At 32.5% G+C, this 21,857-nt stretch overlaps 1 protein-coding gene across 1 annotated transcript in view; it reads left to right on the top strand.

The window, feature by feature from the left end:
- Nucleotides 1–21,857, top strand: part of MS3_00002334 (uncharacterized protein) — a 176,906-nt gene that overhangs the window by 128,042 nt on the left and 27,007 nt on the right. Inside the window, exons 13-17 of the mRNA XM_051209902.1 lie at nt 1,183–1,241; nt 2,464–2,643; nt 6,286–6,565; nt 7,963–8,071; nt 18,358–18,666. Coding sequence (XP_051075381.1) covers nt 1,183–1,241; nt 2,464–2,643; nt 6,286–6,565; nt 7,963–8,071; nt 18,358–18,666 — 937 coding nt within the window. The remainder of the gene's footprint in view (nt 1–1,182; nt 1,242–2,463; nt 2,644–6,285; nt 6,566–7,962; nt 8,072–18,357; nt 18,667–21,857) is intronic.

Here is a 21,857-nt window from a genome sequence, read left to right as displayed (position 1 = left end):
CCCAATACTTCTAGGTTTTCCATAGTGGTCTAGTTTCAATTGGCTCATGATCTCTACTATTAAAATCACTATAATATGCACAAAACCCCGTCTGATATTTAGAACAAATTGTTTTTGAATACATAGAAAGGTTTTCAGTTTCCGTACAGTCAAGGCCTCAATAAACCTTAGTATGTTCCCTTGAAGGTTTTTTTTACAATACTACAAATGCTAATGAAATGTCCTGTTGATGGCTAATTTAATTCTCCGTTTCAACATGAGATTATTTGAGTTGCATCTAAATGGTAACATAATGTAAACTCGCTTTAGTGTTAATAATTCAATAAAATGTAGTGAATTTATAGAAATTATTGTAAAGATCTATTAGTGTCGCAAAGGAAAGATGATATTACCACTACTATTCACTTTAAACGCTTAACGCGCTGTCTATTGATCTACTAAGTCAAGATAGATACTGACTTGTGCAACAAGTGTGAATTGAATTTGTAAGTATTTGTTTCTTATCATAGTTTACAGTAAGATCATAAATATATGGTTTGATTCCCAATGTGAACACAAACACTAGGATTTAGTTACACTCAATTAGCAAGAGAATGAAATATACTTTATGTATTTCACCTATTACCTGATAATTTCGAGACAATTTTTACAGTATGTACATTCGAAAAGATAGACTGATTAATTACTGTCCTTGACATCAATAACCTGACGACATAAACGTTTACAAATGTTAATAACCCCCTGTATGCGAATAGGAGGACTATAATGATGATTTCGTTTTTTTTACTAAAAATTATAAATATCTGACAGTTTTGTACCATAGTTGACAATATTTGGAATAACAATCCCTTCACTTGTCTTCTGTCTCTTCATTTGCGACTTGGGAAGGTTCTAGCGTTTGAGTGCTCAATTTGTACGCGGTATATTAAGAATCTAAAGCTGTAGATATGACAACTAGCGACAGGGACGGGATTCAGACCCACATGGGGAAACCCCAGTGATAAGTTACAGATTTCACTTTTGAAGTTTCATCATTGTACACATGAATTTTATTTATCTCTCACTGATTCCGTTTAAAAAAAAATAAACTTGCATTCAAGACATTCATTTTCAAATGTAATGTAATCTATATAAATGAATTGTCATTGATTGTAAGAGTGTAATTTTTCTACTTTGTTTTAGAGTTTATAATACAACAACAGGAAAACTTTTAGGTGAACAACGATTTCAACTAATAATTGGTAAGTGAATTCTTCAACACTGAACATCGAATTGATAAGTTAAGATTGAACAGTTGTGTATATCACTAACGTAGATGATCTATGTTGAATGACTGGGGGCTTACTCGAGTTAGGCAGGAATTGTGTGACCAGCAGCTAACTTCGAACTCACACTTCGAGGTCAGCATCTAACGTGGATTACTCCTTCGATGTATCAAAGTTGCTTTGAAGACCGTATAACACAAAGGAAGTTATTACGAAAATATATTAGTAAGAATGAGTACATAGAAGGTAGTAAGACCACCACCGCATGTGCCAGTCCATAGTGTACGATTAACTGATGCGTGTTGGATGTCCTTGATCTTGACAGGGATCGATTATCTGTTCGATATTCAGTGACCCAACTGCTGGATGATTGGGATACGGCTCAGTGATATTTCAATGGCTCTATAATGATCAATAGAAAGATCAATAGTAAACTAAGGTCCAGTGAGGGATTGAGTATTTCATCACCAGAATAAGTCAAAAATCTTACATATAATCACAAATTGAATTGCTTTCATCTATTCATTGAATTTATAATTTATAATTCCCAAATACATATCGACTAAATATAATGAAGTCCCTTTATTATCAGACTGTTCATTATAGCTTATTTATAGGTAATAACTGACCTTTTTCAATCTAATTCAATCTATAACATTCAATAGTTGAATTCATGAGTCAATTAAAGATACACTACCATGAAAAATCTGAAAGCACTGGATGGTCGTTTCATCCTAGTATGGGACTCCTTAGCAGTGTTTACCGACGATCCCGCCTCTTAGGATCCGAACTCAGGAACTATCAGTTTCGCGCGCGAACGCTTAGCCTCCAGACCACTAAGCCAGTATCTAACGGTGTTAATGTCTAGCTCCAACCAATCCACTAAAGTGCGCCAACGTCCATCATTGTCATCAGTGAGTTACTAACTCACAACATATCCAGTTAAACTCCACTTGTCACAGTTTCTCTCTAGACCACCATGTTGGTCTAACTTTAATTGATTTATAAACTCAACTATTAAATGACTATAATCTTCATAAAACCCCCTTCCAATAATAATAATACTTAGAAAATTCTTATTTAATGGACATTTTATTTACCATAAATTTACTTTTTCTTTTGTCCGAATAGATAATATTCTTATTTGATATGTATATATATTGCACGCAATCATTGTCATACTGTTATCATTTTTCAGAATCAAATAATGATGATGATACACATAAAAATCTTATGAAACATGAATCATTTATGGCTAAATCATTATCATCTATTCCATCAGAAATTCATAGTAAATATGAATTACCTATTAAAAGAAGTGAAAATGAATTAGTTTTAAAACAAACTATTCATCATAATGAAAAACCACAAATCAAAGGTAATCTATACATATACCTACAAGATTTTTGTTATTTAGTTACTAGGATGTTTAAAACTTGCATTCAATAAAAGTACATTGAAATACTTTTGTTTAGTAGAGTTCATGTATACACTTTTGAGACATACCGGTTTTTTTTTAAAAGAAGGGATTCAATGTGATCACTTAACTGGTCAAACATAAGTAGGTGAACGGAAGTCCAATTCTTATTTACTTACTTATGCCTGTTATTCCTCATAGAGCAGCATAGGTTGCTAACCAGCATTTTTCATCCAACTCTATCTTGAACAATCATTTCTAGTTGTTTCCAGTTGCTACTCGATTTTTTTTTTCATATTTGCTTCCAATTTTCGGTGCACTGTGTTCTCTAGCCTTTCTCTTTCAGGATTCCAAGTTAACGCTTGTCTCGTGATAAAGTTTGATGATTTCCTCAATGTATATCACTTAAATCATAACTTGTAAGAGTGCATTTTTAAATTTACTAAACTGACTGAACAATGAATATCATGATTGCATGACAGTTAATCCACCTTGTAGTATTCACCATAAGTAATTTTATTTAAATCTAAACATATATACAATTTCATTATATGTGATGCCTATAATAATGAATAATAAGAAACTGTATATTTATATACAAAAATGTACCTGAAGATAATTGGCTACTTGATATTTAATACGTCTAAGGGACAATCTAATTTCGGAGTAAATTGGACAAATAAAGAATTTTAATAACTGAATTCATAAGTCAATTGAAGTTAGACTATCATGGAAAACCTGGAAGCATTGGACAACCGTTTTATCTCAGTATAGAGAATCTATGATAATTTATACCTTTTTCATTGTTCAAATAACTTAATTTATTACATTCACAATTGTAGATCTTTTTTGTTATTAAAGTATCAAACATTTGATATAGTAGAGAAGATTTGTAGTTCAGGTAGATGGTCGATCAAACTAACCAGCTCAAAGAACAAAACTTCATTAAAAGTATAAAACATTCTATGATCACATAAATATGACGAGAATAAAGCTCTAATAAAGCTTTATAACAACTTTTTCATCTCTATTCCTCTTATTCATATCCGATTACTTTCAATGAAGTGTTGTTATTTACAAATTATTAGATTCATTTGGTTACCTTCATTTATCACTTATATTAATAGTATATATGATAAATTTATTAATATCCGGTTTCGATTATTTATGCTCTGAAGAAGTAAGCCAAACAAATGACAAAATTTTAATTTTCTACTTATTGAGGTGCTATAAATAGATTATTATTATTATTATTATTATTATTATTATTATTATTATTATTATTATTATTAAACATCTACCCAATATTTACTTCATTTCAAATGATCAACTAAAACGGTGCTAATGATTCTTATCTCCTAAAGGTTACCATCAGAAATCCAACCAACTTAAATAAATCATAACATTCTGTTAACTTCATATTTGAACAATTAATGAACAAATATCACTATGCTGAATGGTGGGAAGAGTATACTAAGAGATGTTTTATTCAGTTGATATTCATTGATGAAAATAATAATAATAATATTACACTGTAGTAATATATAAAGTTTCGGAGTAGTTGTACTCCTTGAATTCGACTGAACATTTAACTGCATTTCAGTTGAATAATGGATGAGATAAATGAACATTAACTTTGAAAATTCATTCAAACTAGTATAATCACTACAAGTGATGATTATAAGATTGTCCACCACGAAATCTGACATCAGCGTGGTCGGTGGAGCTAATCGGTGTTGGGTAGAGACAGGTATCTAACTGAGTACAATGGAAGATGGTTGGGCAATTTCGTGGATTAGTTGAAGTTAGACATTTATACTGTTGAATGCCAACTCAGTGGTTTAGATGTTAGGTGTTTGCGTGCAAGACCGAAGACCATGGTTTCGAATCACGCGAGGTGGGACCGTGGACGTTCACTGCTGAGGAGTCCCACAACAGGACTAAATAGCCGTCTAGTACTTCCAGGTTTCCAGTTTTGGTTTGACATAAATCGGTTCATGATCTCAATCAAAAACTTAATTATCCCCACAACCCCATACTGATAAGTCTGACACTAATTGGATCGTATGATGGTTGTTATTGAAATATACATGCCTCCAACTCTTGTATATTTTCATCAACTTGAATCGCATAGTGAATAAAGGAATTAAATAAGTCAAATACGAGAATGGATTTCGGAATGTATACAATCGTTATTCTGAACAGACAATCAGGGAAACAAATCGGAAATGGCATTTAAACAACTCGATTGAACCAGGTATTAGTCAATATTTATATTTATACGAAAATGTTAAACCAATCAAGGCGATATGGGTCAATAATCACAATGAAATGGAATAAGTCACCACACATAATAGGTAAAAACCCATGATCCCAACTCCGTTGGGAAAACAATTGAAAAATAATGTTATCAAATTTATTTATTTATTTAAACATGTAAACATTGGTACAAGAAGGCATCAAATATACATGCACCACACAAATCATTCGATATATGTAGGGACACATTTTATTGATAGCGGTCATGCTGTAGATAAATGGAAATCATTTCGAGTGATCTATCGTATACCTCCATCATTTACCAACGGAGTTCGTTCCCGCCTCGTACATATACCCGAATCCGTAAGAATTCGTACATATAACCCTAATTTATGTGTACAGAAGAAATTCGTAACCTACCTATCCCTCCTATGGCCAGTTATAACTTAACAAACGACTTTTATTTTATTTTGTTATCATTAGCCTTATTTTCACATCTAGTAGTATTTGTTTGTAATTTTCCCCCTCTTCCCGTTTGTATTCTTTACTATCTAACTATTTGCACACTTATTATTACGTAAGGATCTTAATGTTTTGTGATGACTATGCCTAGTCTATTTACCCACATTTGACCTTCTATTTCCAACGTTTAACTATTGATAAGAGTTTTGTTATTGTATTTTATTATTCTTACTACTATCAGTACATTTGTCTTCCTATTATCAATTTGTATTTTTACTTATTATGTGCGGTGACGTATTCTATTTTACTGTGATTATTGACCCATATTGCCTTGATTGGTTTAACATTTTCGTATAAATATTCATGTATATTAGAGCAAAGTCTGATGACGATCTAATTGAAAACAATTGTTCGATTATATGTGTTGTTCTAATTATCACAATGGGAATCTTTAATTTTCAATATTCATAGTCAAACACAAACAGGTTTCGAACATATAACTGATTACTTCAAACATATACAAGCAATGCTTTAAAGATGCCTATGATCGAATACTAGTAATTCACAGTTATTTTTTTAATTATGAATGAACGTACTTCACGCTCATGAAGCAAAATACTGTTCAGTAAACTAGTTCTTTGTTTAGTAAATGGATATCTTGCCTATGTCACAATTGACACAAGCTAGTAAAAACCAATCTATCTTTGTGAATCTTTAACAAGTCGGATACAATACAATAGCTAGTCCCTGTAAATTATTCGTAGGAAATAGCGAAATAAATTTTTAAAAAAACACATACAAACTGATTATGCTTAGGATAGGTAATTAAAATGTATCCTATGAATATTCACTACATTTTTTGTATCCCTTCTTGTTATATAGTATCACGACCGATTGTGAAACGATTGGCAAATTTTACAATGGCTATACACATAAAATGGACAGTTTATAATAGTCCAATTAAAGAATTACATTATCAATTAGGTGTAAAACATTTAGGAAATATTCGACAAACTAAATCTATAATGACATATTCAAATGAGTACCTAAATTTAAAGAACAAATCAAATATAGAGGAATTTTCAGTTCTACCAAATATTTATGATAATTCAAGTATTATATTTGATTCACGTGATCTTTTTCAACCACAAAACTCTTACAGGTCAGTTAGTAATTTTGTTGGGCATTTTTTGTTTAGTAATTATAAATGAATAAAACTTTACTCTTTTATTGATGAAACACAGCGTTCTCGTGACAGGGGTGTTGCTTACAGAATTGAGAGGACGAAAAGCAAATGTCTGGCGCTTTAACCGGGTTGGTGGATATAAAAAGATCCACCTAGTGGAGTTGGGAAACCCTGACACATGGGCTCCAGGATCCTGCAGTATGAACCAACTGTTGGCCACCGGCTACCATAGGACTGCATCTCCTGACGTTGCTCCACTGCCTTTTGGATTAGACTTTTAGATAAAAGGTTCGGGATGTGGCCCCTTAAGAAAACCACCTGCTTCTGTTTGGGCACCCGGGAAGTATTACAGCTTTCACATATATCGCATGATTTATATACTACAATTAGATTGAAGCTGCTAATGGAAAGATTTTCATTTCATTTATGTATCTTATGAAGTAAAACTGGATTGATTGATTAATTCATTAATCGACCGATTAATTGACTGAATGAAATATGACTAAAGTATTTACCTTACTTAAAAGGTTACTTCTTTCCAATGTTGTGAACATGACTACTAATAAGTAGGTTAGACAAGAAATTCCTAATAAATTAAGCAAAATATCAGTCTGTAGTAAACAAAAATGTTTCTTTATTACTAACTAATTTGTCACTCGTCATTTATAAAAATGACCGAAAAGATTTTCATAGAATATTCCTCAATAAAATCTATGAAAAATGAATGATGTTTAGTTCTATACTAATTAATAAATGAATCATGCTTTCTTGACGTTTATTTCATAAAATATAGATTTGTTTAGTATAGGGTTGTGGAGAATGTTGATCAGTGTTAAATCAACATTGAAAACCTGGAAACCTGGAAAACAGTCGTTTCGTCCCAGTCTGGGGCTTCTCGGCGATGGGCATCCATAATCTCGCACGTGGGACTCGAACCCACGACCTTCGGTCTCGTGAGCTAACGCTTAACCTCCAGACTACTGATCCAGCATTCAATGATGTTCATGCCGAGTTTCAAAAGATCTATGATCTTGTGAATTTCTTCATCCATTATCTGAGGTGGATAACTAACTCCACTCGATATGGATTGAACTCCACTGATCACAGCTCCTCACTAGAACTTCAGGAAGTCCACCTTTTTATATATGAAATAAACATTGATTATGTGTCCTATTAACCACTTTCAACCATCTTACATGAAATGGTATTTCATTTATAAATTGATTTTTATTTAAATGTCATTAACTGTAGTTACTTCTAAAGTTCTCTTTTCTTATAGAACTTTTACTGCTCAATGTTCAATTTTGATATTGAAAAATGCTATTCAATCAACTTATTTTCTTTTGCATTTTCTTTCGTTTACTTGATTCTAGCTTGCGTGTACTAGTTTTAGAACATCAACTATGGAGCCCTTGGACAGAACCAGTGAATTTTGATAATATGCTTGATACTAATTTACAAATTATATCCATTGTAGCTAATGTAAGTTGAATGTAATTGAAACATAATTAATTGTAAATTCATTTTATATTGTTTGCTTGTATCTTCCCATTGATGTTTAGGACTGTAATTGATCAGTCTCTTATTAGCATATGTGTATCCTGTGCATATTGTCTCGATATCGCCTTAAGTCACAAGCTTTTTAATCAAAGATAGATAGTGGCTAACAGTAGAATCCTGAACATGCGTTTCATCCTATTTCGGACTCCTCAGCTAGATGTACCTGCGTCTCAGAGTTGAGATATATCGAGGTAGTCCGCACAGGATAAACATATACCAACAAAGGACTGATCAATTACAGTCCTAACTAAAAATGGAAAGATACAGTTAAACAAAGCGAAGTGAATTTAGATAGTTTAATGTTTAAATATACATGCTTTCTTTTATTTTGATGATAATTTATTGTCCAATTCAAAACAAAAAAAAGAAGACACAGTGGATTGTTGCGATAATCCCTAGATACGTTTAGAAGCATTACATTGTGTCAATTCCTTGTCTAAATTGTTCAGAATGATCTAGATAATCTTTAGTGAATGTCAACATTTAAACAAAAATAAATTTTATTTATCTACACAATTTTACTTTATACAAAGTAGTTTACTGACCCTGATTTTATTTTTAAATACACAATCAAAATAAAATAGATTTCTGCCTACATTTAAACTGATGTCGCATAAATTGACGTGAAAGCATAGTTGTTGTTATTTTTAATAGAAACTTTGAAATGCTTTTCAATAAAAGTAAATCTTTGCTTATAATGCTTGTGACTTTAGGCAGTATCGAGGCAATCCGCACAAGATACACATATACCAACAAGAGACTGATCAATTACAGTCGTAAATAACAATCGGAAGATACAAGTAAATAACACAAAGTGAATAAAACTTTACCCCATTTTATAAGCAAAGGGCTATCAGGACTCAGTAGCTATGTAGATAACGTGATGGCGTTTGAAGCGAATGGTACGGGGTTCGTGTACCAGAGTGAACATCAACTCTGAGATGTAGGTACGTCCAGCTGACGAGTCCCTAATAGAACGAAACGTGCGTCCTGGATTACACCGTTAGCTACTACCCATCTTTGCTTAGAAAAACAAATACTGTCAACATTTACTCAATCATATTTACTGTCATTTAGCTGAGACTATAATTTATGGACGAACTAATCAGATTTAAGATCACAGGTTAAGGATTTTGGTGTGAAGTTCATTTATTCATTTGTCTAAATAGTGTTTTGTTATTTAAGCTAATGTCGGTTCGTGATTAAAACCACAAATCCAATTCCTAACTCTAATCATCACTTTTAAATCATAATCTTCATTCTTCACACAGATTTATAACACTCATTTAGCTATAGTAAGTAGGTGAACATTCTTAAGGTCACCAGTGCATCGCTCAAATATCGTTGATAAATTATAATGTTACCGAAATTGGAATAAAACACTATTCAGAATAGATTTTTGAATCTCGCGAGGTGCGCATTGCTGTGGAGTTACACACTATGACAAAACAGCTTTCCAGTTTTCCAAGTTTCCCATGGTGGTCTAGCATTGATTGACTCATGAATTCAACTATCAAATTACTATAATATTCACAAAACCCTTCTCTGATCATTCTTACATATTTTACTGCCTAGATTTCAACAAAATTATCCTTCATCTTATCTTTGTCGTTTAGTTTTATCGTTAGTGTAAACTTAATCATTTTTATTATCCTAAATAATATGAGAGTGATATCGATATCTCATGTTATGAACCATTACTCAAATACATTTACATTCATCTAATAAGTTTCGAAGCAGTAAAACCACTTTAAGTGTACATGCTTCTTTAAAAATTTGGCCAAATAATTCTACCACCTAAGCATCGTCTAAAAGAGTAGTAAGGGTTTGCATATATCTCACTAATTAAATGGATTGATATTATTTTTAACTGGAAATCAAACTGAAAGTTGATTAAGGTTCTGATTTCTTTCTCAGTCTACTGAAACAATAATTAAGTAGTTTGTTTAATAGTTTTGTCTCACATTCTATATGTTTAACCGTTAGCATTGATTAAATTGTAACACCTTTCAAACTTTCTTATTCAAATTATATCCTTTTCTATAAATCCTTACTTAAAATATTTTCCTGGCTAGCGTTTTTTAGCAAGTTAATCTTCTACGGGATGGGGTTACTAACCGCATACCCAATTCTCCTCCTTTATCCGGGCTTGGGACAAACAGTAGCCCCAGAGGGGCTCCAGGAGGTTTTTCTATAAATCGGTTTAATATTTAATAAGATCCATCAAAAACGATGACTAAATTTGCTATAGAAGTGCATTAATTTATTATTGAATTGAAGTTTAAGTAACAGAGAGTTGAACAACCAAGATAAAAATATACATTGAGATATAGCTGATTGCTTCATAATGCATGGGTAAGAGATTGATTCTCTGATCACAATTGATCGATCACTGGGTGGTGATCAATCTCATGTGTATCAAGTCCTTATTTAGTGCAGATCGATTGCTATCGATCAGTTTAAGTGACCCGACACTGCGTGCACTATATATTGAGATTAGATGGTGGTTGGAGGTAGTAGACAGGAAACCCTGGACCCGGGTTTTGTGCTACTTGGCACTCGTTAGCAAAGTGTACCTGTGATTTTGAGTGGACTGGTGCTCCCTAACGGGTTCGATCCCGTGTCACCGTGCTTCATAGCCAGAGACGTTACCACTGAGCTATCTGATATCAAAAAACATATTTTCAAACTCTCAAGTTGTGTATATCGTGTGTATAGGACTTTCTAACTTCTGTTCTAAGAATTCCAACTTTTATCATAGAAACGAATTATATGTTACATTATAGTTCATATTCTTGCCGACGTTTTTGAAACTTCTCGTTACATTTTATATTTATGTAGGTTTGATTTTAAGATATTTCTGTTAATCTTATTAATTGTGAGTGTCCTGTTTTAGTCTTTGAGTACAATGTATCTGCTTTCATATTAAAATCTATATAGATGTTCCTCCATTCAAAGTTATTATTGGTGTCCTATTATATGATCATAAAAATAAACTTTGATGTATTTAATGAAAGAAATCCTGGCTTCATGTACAGAAGAAACGATAACAGATATTATGAAGATTAAATTTGATATATTAATACGATTAATCCTTATGTATCTTAAATAGACCTTAAAGACTACAAAAATAGAGTTCTTGATCAGGTTTTCTACAAATTCCAGCATTCAACGAGAAATTACTGAATCGACTGTGTACATTAGAAAATATATTAGATTATTTGAGCATTTTTCGAGGAGATATGTTCGAGTTAAAAACATTTGTGATGTCAATAATCATAAAATATCTTAAAGAAGATCTGAATGGCCTCGTAGCTTGTCTCCGTTTTTTTCTTCGAAAATGCACTCAAGCTAATACGTGAATAATTACAGCTAGATAACCATTGAAAACTAGGTTATTTATTTCGTCCTTGTATGGTATTCCTCAGTAGGACCCTAACAGCAGTTAAACTCAAGATTATCAGTTCGTACAGAGAGAGCTTAATTCTTAGACTACCGAGTTGGTATCTAATGGTTTATATGTCTAAATTTAAACAATTCAGAATATTAATATAGTTAGAAATTTATGAAATTGATTGTCCATAACAAAATATAGATTGGGTCAACGTTATCCTTAACGATTTAATATTTAATGAATGTTTTCAATCCAGAATCTTCAGTCATTTCCTCTTTTAAAAAGTGAGTGAATGATGTACATTAAAGCGTAATATTCCCAAAAATCTTCATTTCAGGCGTCTGGAATTACCCACAGACATCTGCTATTGACATATCAGTGAAGATAACCTCAATTATGTTGGGTTAAAAACACAATAGTAGGACTTGGTGATTAAAATAAAATATTTATTTAAAATCATACACATATATACCTCATTGATCCACTGAATGAACTGTTAAACTACTGGAAAGAGCATCCAGTGGTCTTGTCGAACAATGAAAACGTTGATAACTTTAGTCTTTAACATGAGAACATATAGATCCAATTCAAGTGATTTTCAACCTCTCATCTTCCATCATCCTTTTCTGCATTCATTCCTAAAACCATCAAATGAATTTTCTTAGACTTTAAGTGTTGAATGTTTTTCAAGTGTAATATAAGATTAAATAACATTTGATCATGAGTGATTGATGTATAGTCATCGAGGTTTTCTGCTGTTTGTTCATTATCCACTACATCAATTTTATCTTATTGGAAACTATCACTTGAATGGATCTTCTTCTCAGAGTTTTTGTTTGAGCATAGACTCAAATCCATTATTCATCAATTCAGATTCCAGAAGCCACAAAATGTATTAACTGAGTATAATAAAACATGTCACTAAAAGTAATATCGAGGCATCTGTTCAAGATGTAAATAGTTCAAAAGAGATTAATCAAACACAATTCGTAAGATCAACAACAGTAAAGTACAAGTCTATAAAAATATCATAATCTTCATTTAAAAACAGACTATTGAATGTATTTTACTGGTTATGTGTTATTTATTTATAATTGTAGAATCAAAGCGTTGACTAATCCTATGGTAGTGTGTTGTGGGTTACTTATATCCACATAAGTAGTATATAACGATGGTCAGGCATAGAATGTATTTCAGTAGAAGATCGATAAGGAAAGAGCGGGAACGGGACGCAATTAGTATTAAAATGCACGAACAATCAAATCGGAGACAATGGACTGATATTTGCAAAATAACTATTTACTATATGGTTCTCAGATTTTATTGAGATGCTCTGAAATTTCCGTGTCAAATTCATTCGGTTGGCCCCACTTGTGTTATTGTGCACTACAGTAGCATTAAAGAGGCAATAGGTTGGTAAAGACTAATAAAGTTAACTATCTATGTTTGGTTTATGTAACGTCAGTTCACAATATAAAGTAGTTGTTATCACCTTGTTTATATTTAATGTGAAATTTTTTATTTGATAAGTTTACGGATATTTGTCAATTTTCACAATTAAATTACCTTCGCAGTTAAAATCACAGGTCAATCTAAGCGGAATCGTGGATGCTCACTGTTAAGGAGTCCTATATTAGGACGAAACAGCTATCCAGTGCTTCCAGGTTTTCATTGGTGATTTCACTTCGTTCAACTCGTGATTTCAGCTCTGAAAATGCTACAATCTCCACGAACCCCCTAAACTAATTTAATAATTACTTGCATATGAAAGACTCGTAGTTTAGGAAGGAAATATCTAAAAGCTTAGATTCACAGCATCGGATACTACCTCAGTAGCCTAAAGATTATAAACTTACTTTGAGATCAATAGAATGAAGCACCTAACATGAAATTCGTAGTATCCAGTGGTTGTTTAAAACGAGTTTCTGATTTAAATTTGAAAATTTAGAAAAATATTCATTTACTTGATCTAACTTATTCCCTATTTCATCAACTACTCTTATCGTTTTAAAATGTGATTATATTTTTTGTATATAATAGATTTTTACAAACTATGTAGTTTTCTTTCCATTTAATCTCACAAATCATCATATCTGAATAGATACTCATGACATTTCGAATGTTTATTGAGAGGGTTATTTAGGAATACATTTCATATGACCTTAGCTATAAACATGTAGATGATCAGATGGGTACTAAACAGCAATTACTTCTTAATTCATCTATATATTGGTTGCTCGGATCATCCCATTGGTGTTTAGAACTGCAATTATTCAGTCTTTTTTGACAAATGTGGATTCTGTGTGGATTGCCTCGATATTAGCCATAAGTCACACGCATTATAAGGTAAGTTATATGGTGGCTTGCATTGGAATCCAGAACAATCGTTTCATGCTATTCAGGACTCGTCAGTTAAATTTATCTGCATCCTACAGCTTGAAGCGAATTATACTGGGTTCGAGTCCCGGAGTAAACATAAACTCTGCAAGTACATCCAAGTGACGAGTCCAAAATGGGACGAAATGTGTGTCCTAGATTCCACTGCTAGCCAACATCCACTTCTGCTTAAAAATATTTCTTTCTATCATGATACTTTTAGTTGCACACGTCGTAGGTGATTAAACTCTTACGTTTCGCGGCAATATCGATGTAATTATACAGCTTAATTAGTATCCAACTCTCAGTATTTCCGCTTTTGTTTGATTAATCTTATGTAGTGACCATAATCCAATACCACTGATGATAACTTTTCTTGTGATGAAATTATAGACAGATCTATTAGACTAAAAGTGGTTTTCATGTAAACTTTACACGTACAAGTGTTTTTCTACCTATCAACTAAATAATATAAAGTACTCATATAACTTATATCAATTATTCATCCTAATAAATGGCTTATTACGAATTTCTTTCTAAGATACACACTTTTTAACAAAGTAAATTACCAATTTATGTATTTCCCCTTCGTAGATTTGATGGTGTATAAATGCGTTTAACTCCAGATAATCAAATCAAACTACCTATCCAATCAAAGAACAGGTATTGAGTCAACATGACCTACTTATTTTAGTATGTGATTGGCAGTGGAATCCAGAACACATACTTTGTACTATTTGGCTTTCGTCAACTGGATGTTACCTGCATTTTGGTATTGTATTGACGAAACATGTATTCTGGATTCCACTGCTAGTTCCATATCGAAAATAAAGTAAAACTTGTTACATCACGCTATAATGATATAATTTACTTCGAATGATCATAAGACAACAGAGATTAGTCAATATGAGTTCTAAATATATCATTAATAAAAAAAATTACAACCTCTAAATAGATCTACATAGTTGTCACTACCCCAGAAAATACAGCCCTAAACTATTCAGAATTATACAGTGAGCGTAATGGAGACTACAAAACAGAGAAGATGATAAATTACCCATTTCTCATAAACTGAATAAATCATAAACAATTTGTATCAATAACAAGTTAATAATGTCAAATAATAGTTTTAACTAATAAGTAAATGGAGCGGAATAGACAAAAGAATAATGTGTCTTTCTGCTTCACTGAGTACTTTTCTGTTGTATTCACCATTTTCTTGTTGTAACTGAGTCGCTGGTAATTAATAATTAGTATCCTTTTATATACATAGTCACTGAATAAGTTTTAGATCTTGTCATATATATATACCTCAAATAGTAAGTTTTTAAAGTGATATATTAGAAACACCAATATTAGGATGGACAAACAATTATAGCTATTGGATGGAAGTAGTTTGATATCTTCTGAATTTTCAAAACATTTTAATCCAATAATTGAATTCATGAGTCATTTGAAGCTATAACACCATGGAAAGCCTGAAAGCACTGGACAGACATTTCATCCTAGTATGGGACTTCTCAGCAGTGCGCATTTACTGTCCTGCCTCGCAAGATTCGAACCCAGGACCTCTTAGTCTCGCGCGCGAGCGTTTTATTTATTTCGTTACAAATTCATTACCCTGTAATATTGTAATGCTCTTGTAATAATGTAATGAATAAAGTAACAGACTGTTATAATTTGTCGTTTGAATGCTTATTGTCTTGGCTCTTTTAATGCTACTTTTTGTGTCTGGTCGTCGCTGATTGTTATGTCGGAAACGTTTATCACCTATATTAGGAAAGAGGGACCTCTGCAATTCCCACGATGCGAAAGTAAGAATACAAAGACCGGTATAAGTGATGATTTATTAACCCAAAATACTATGACAACGACGACTCTAGTAGAAAATACACTCATCTATATATTGATTGTACATAAACACCTAATGATTTCAGGGATAACATTCTCATATTTGTATTTATTTACAGTGTTACAACTTCGAGATTATAAATTTCAGAAGGATAGTTATTTATAGAAGCAACATCTTTTGTTTTACATTTCAATATATATTTAACAGTTTCTTTTTTTAAGGAAATAAACTAAAGCTGGTCAAATACATAACATGAAGGTGCTTGTGCAGTGCCGACTCAGCGTCATATTTAAGCACGGCGAGATCATTATTTATGAACGAACGAATGAGAGATGAGATAGTAGGTCTTGGATTTTGGCACGAAATCCATTTATCCATATGGTTAAATAACGTTTTGACTTTTATTAATTTATGTCATTTCGTGATGAAAACCCTAACCAATAACTGTAAATACTAATCCTAATTCTTCCTAGTGCATTATAACCCTCATTTAGCCCTAGTGAATGGGTGGATATTTTCAAGGTCACTTTAGCGTCTCTCGAAGTTCGTCCATAAATTATAGTCTCACCTTAAAGACCTTGGAAATGATGTCTAAAAACGTTTTGTATTGTATACCAGTTGTAAGAGTGATTGGGGGTCAATTATTTCAAATGACAGGAAAATATTTTGTTAAATCTAGTTTAAAATAAAGTCTATGTTTTAACAAAGAGATCACACATGGATATATTATCTATAATTTGACTATTTACAACGTGGAATGATTTCTCGAAAACAATATCATCAAACACTGAACAATTGTTTTGACTTGGTATGGGATTCATTAACAGTGAACACGTACAATTTGAAGACTAAACATAGGCTTTAATGTGATTGCGTCACCTTTAAACCACTGGGTTTTATTCCAGTCGTTTAACTTCTGTCAGTCAAGGTAGTGACACAATTTGTGAGTATTATATGTGCACAGTTCCGTGGTTGACAAAGTTGTGCTTAATATGACATGAGCTGTTTCTAGAAACTAAATGTATTACTTCCATCATTCTACTGATGGTTGTAAATTTATCACTGAACAAATTGAATTGATAACATCTGAATTTTTCATAACTTTCAGTTAATATGCCCTTTTAATCTCAATTTAAATACATTAAAGGTGATGTTTTAACTTCTACAGTCAGATGACTACAGTAAGTCGACATACTATTTTCAGTATAAGATTGTGGATATTATTAAGTTTTTGACTGAGGTCATGAACTGATCGATGTTAAAACACCATTAAAAACCTGGAAGCACTGGGTGGCCGTTTCGTCCTATTGTGGGACTCCTCAGTAGTGCGCATCCACGGTCCCGCTCGCGGGATTCGAACCCAGGGCCTTTGGTCTCGCGCGTGAACGCTTAACCAATTGGACCACTGAGCCGGCATGCAGTGGTGGTAGTGTCTAACATCAACCAATCCACGAAATTCCGCGACCAACTTCCGTTGTACTGAGTTAGATACCTGTCTCTATCCAACACGGATTAGCTCCACTGGTCACAGCTTCTCAAAAGAACTACGAGAATTCCCTGACGAAGCTAGTCACTGATGAACACATTGTAATTATCAGTATAGGCTTGTGAACATTATTTGTTTACATGATCTGTGATTTATGAATTGAATTTTCATTAATATCTTAGAGTAGTCGAAAACATCGTTCAAAGCATGTGAATTTACGATTGTCAAACAATGTCTTAAGAGTTTACATTTTTGTGCTCGTGAACCCCTCTCAGTTTGGCTAAGCAAAGGTCTAGTGAAAAACATTAAACAGCTCGATATTAGCCCATTTAGTACAAACTAGTTATGATGTACATTACCCTTAACTTGATCATTTTTCAGATTATTAATTTAGATAATATTAATTGTAGGAACCTGAAGAGAATTTATCGAAAAAAAAATTTGTTTAATATATCACTCTTTTAATATAATAGAGATCTGTGTTATAACTTGTGAACCTGTTTATTGTATAACGCAACGATACCGCCAATCAGAGAGCAGCGGATTATCGATCGAACCAGTGACTCATAAAACACGTGCGAGCAACCTAGAGTCCTGATTGGTCTTGCTTCCAGTCTAGCTCAGCCAGTTGAATCCAGAACACCAATCTCAGCCTCTGCAATATGAATCATTTACTTCAACCATACTCGGTTATTATATCAACCAGACAAACCACAACGTACCATAAAATATGAAACAACATTTGTACAAGAATTAGCCAAATTTGTCTGTGAATGAGGGAGGCATTAATTAATAGACTGGATAGAACTCAAGAATGGTAAATCGGATAGTAATAGTTCATAGGTCAAAATAAAACTCATAATAAGAGGGACATGAAATATGAACAGTTTAGTTCCATAACAATTATACGATAGAAATATACGTATAGTATTGGTCTATAAATAGATCCCAAAAGTTACCATTCATTATTCTTATCGGGATATAACAATCTGTAAACGATATATATAATTCCAATCTTTCGTCCAACAAACTTGTCTGAACTTCTTCAGAGTAGTTTTTTAATCTTCCAAATTTCATTATTTTGTTGTTTTTTTTTCTAGAATAATACATGTCTCTATATTGAATGGATTTATATACAATCAAGAAATCATTCATATACATCCATTGATATAACTAATTATAAAGATATAACATTCATTATAATCTATCGTAATTTACCTGAGAATCTAAATGAACGGAAATCTTTATTAGAATTATGGACTAAATTTATATTGAATAATGATAAACAATTTCCAATGGATTTATCTAAAATCAATCAATTAAATGATTTATATATACGTCGAATAAATAGTGATAGTTCATTGAAAGGTTATTTACTTGATGGATTACAATCTAATGTAACATATGCAGTAAGTTTAATTAAATATTAGTATTAAAATTATTATATTTACTATTACTATTGTGGTGTGTACTACTTATATTGATATAAGTAGTATATCAGAAAGAGGTTTGTGGAGATTTTAGAAATTTCACAGATTGAAATCATGAGTCAGTTGAAGCTAGACCACCATGGAAAACATGGAAGCACTAGACGACCGTTTCGTCCTAGTATATGATGTTAGTCGTGAACAGAAGGTCTGATAGTAGAGAGACAAGAGGATCGAACAGTAAAGAATGGAAAAACACGATGCGATTTGTATGAAAATGAAAGAACATTGAAGTCTGAGTCATTTTGAGACAATTGATGAGCATTTTGCAAATTAAGCATTTACTTTATGACTGTTAGATTTTATTAACATGTCCTGTAATTTTGTGACAAACACATTCAATTGTCCCCGCTCGTGTTCTGTTCACTGCATAATTATTATATTGCATACTATTTATATTTGATAGATGTAAGTAGTATGTAACACTAATCAAAAGTGGAAGAAGATCGAACTGTAGAAAAAATTTCTTTCTTAAAAAATTAAGAATTAAAAGAATGATGAAGGATATAAAGAACAATTAATGAAAAATATACAAATGAATTCACAATCGATTGATCACTGGGTGGTGATCAATGTCATGTGTGTCAAGTCCTTATTTAATGCAGATCGATTGCTATCGACCATGTTGAAATGTGGCCACCACTCTAGGTGACTCGACAGTGCGTGCACTATATATTGAGACTAGATGGTGGTTGGATGTATGGTTTTTATAAGTAATGAAGACACTTTCATTTTTTGTTCGAAACAATAAATTGCTTTTCTCCCAATTAAGCACACAATCCCTATACTGTTAATACTATAATCAATTTTTATTATAATACTGAGAAAAAAAGTTATTCAATCAACTAAGATGAACGCATGAATATGGATCTGGTTATTTATACTGATAAAAATGTTTACAACCTGATAAGTCGTGTAGGTTTAACGCTATATACGAATCCTAAGCTATTCCCGTAACCCGCAGACTAGAACTACACAGCGACTTGAACTCCAGAGAGAGAAGACACAAGTATGAGAGGAAACACTTTATCCCAAGGTTCCTTTTAGTACAGAAAATCAAGGGTATTTATAGATGTTGGCGTCTGTTAAATCAACATCTTATTTCAGCCAATCCGTTAACGTCATATTATGCTGCCGACCAATGGTAGCACGCCACGCTGGAATTCTCAAACGTTCCATCATACTCTGATTGGCTAGGCTCCTTCGGCTCCTTTTTGGTCCTCTGGAGGCTCCGTTGAAGTTCTCCGGAAGCCGACACAACACAACCAAACAAATAATAAAGAGATTGAGCATATGATCCATCATGATAATAATAACAATAAATGTTATGGTAGCCATTCATTCGATACCTAAGCATGAGAACTTTGATGGAGAAATTAAAATAGGATAGGAATGTAATATAAAAAAACTCAAAATACTTGGATCTGAGTGAATGAAGTAAATAAAACAGAGTTACTTGAAAGAAATAGAAAAATCATACTCTAATACTTCATTTGTAGAATATTCATTAAATATCTAAGACTTGATTGTTCCTACATTTTCATACCAATTGCTTTCTGTTCCTGTACTACTTTCATCGATATACCTCAAACCTTCTGTTACCGGACATTCTATTCCCGACTAGCATTATATACTACTTATGTCGACATAAGTAGCATATAACATGAAAGTACTATATTTAAAGATATCGTAACAACAGGTATGTGACAAAAAATACACGACAAAAGCGTAAAAAATATGATCGATGGATTCGGAATCTATTTGTTTGATTTGTAATTGATAAATCAACACTTTTTGTGTAGAAATAAGATACTGTAGCCGTATTCTAAGCTTAAATGAACAGTAAAATATGAATAGTGGGCTTCAGGTTGTACATTCTTCCTTTTTAATCTGTTCTCAGTGGAAACTGTTATGACTTGTGGCCTAATGCCCTATTAATATATAACGTAGTGGTACTGCTAATTAAAGAACAGTGACTTACCGAACGGACCAATGACGCGTAAAACCTGTGCGAGAAGTCTAAAGTCCTTATCGGTCCGGCTTCCGGCCTAGTTTTGCCTATTAAGTTCGGAACATCAATCTCAGCCTCTGCGATATGAATTATGTATTTCAAACATACTGAGTTTATATACAAACCAAACAGACCATATCGTATCAGAAAATAGAAAATAACATTTGTACAAGATCTGGCCAAAAGTGCCTGTGAATGTGGGAGACTGTAATTAATAGACTGGGCATAATTGAAGAATGGTAAATCGTATAATAGGTTAAAACAAAGCTTATAATAAGAGGAATACAAATATGGTTAGTTTAGCTGCTTAATAAATATACAGTAAAAATATATGTATCGTATTGGTCCGTAAATAATTCTTAAAAGTTACCATTCATAATTTTCATCGAGATATAACAGAGATAAAATTAGTTTTTACAATTTTAAGTTGTGATGTTCTCCTTAAAAAATGTTCACCTACTAATTAATGCGTTCTTAATCAAACAATGTTTCTAGATGTTCCCTTCTACTTAGAATGCCCAAAAACTAATTTCATTATAAAGTCATCATCATCGTATGAATCAACCTATTGTTCCTCAACTAAGGGAATATATTTTATAAGTTATCAAAATAAAACCCTCATGCTTGTGAATCTTCATAACTTCGAGTCTATATTTAGAAATAACAGAATATTATGAAACACCAGCTGATTATCATAGTTATTCTTAATGTTTCCCTCAAAAATCTACTGTTTAGATTCAGTCAATCAGTCAGCTACAACGTAGGACCAGGCACATATATGCATTGGTCCAAGTTGCCATACTTCATTAGCGCAACAAGATGCACACCAGATTCGTAGAATATATAAAAGAAAGATTGCATATAAAGATACAGAATAGGAAGAAAGAATTAGTTCGTAGAAAGAAAGATATGAAGCGATTTTAATCTCTTATTTTAAGGGAAGACAAAGAGTGTATACACCTACGCCATTGTGATCGATTTTGAGCCATGTCACCAAGAGTCTCCAACCATTGGTTACGACAGTCACGCGAACCCCAAACAAGTAGTCTGCATCTACCAACATGACTAAGACTAGGAGTTAGTGACTTTAGGGACTGATGTC

Source organism: Schistosoma haematobium, chromosome 1 (genome assembly GCF_000699445.3).
Source record: "Schistosoma haematobium chromosome 1, whole genome shotgun sequence".
NCBI lineage: Eukaryota > Metazoa > Platyhelminthes > Trematoda > Strigeidida > Schistosomatidae > Schistosoma > Schistosoma haematobium.
This window is presented reverse-complemented; position numbering and strand designations above follow the sequence as displayed.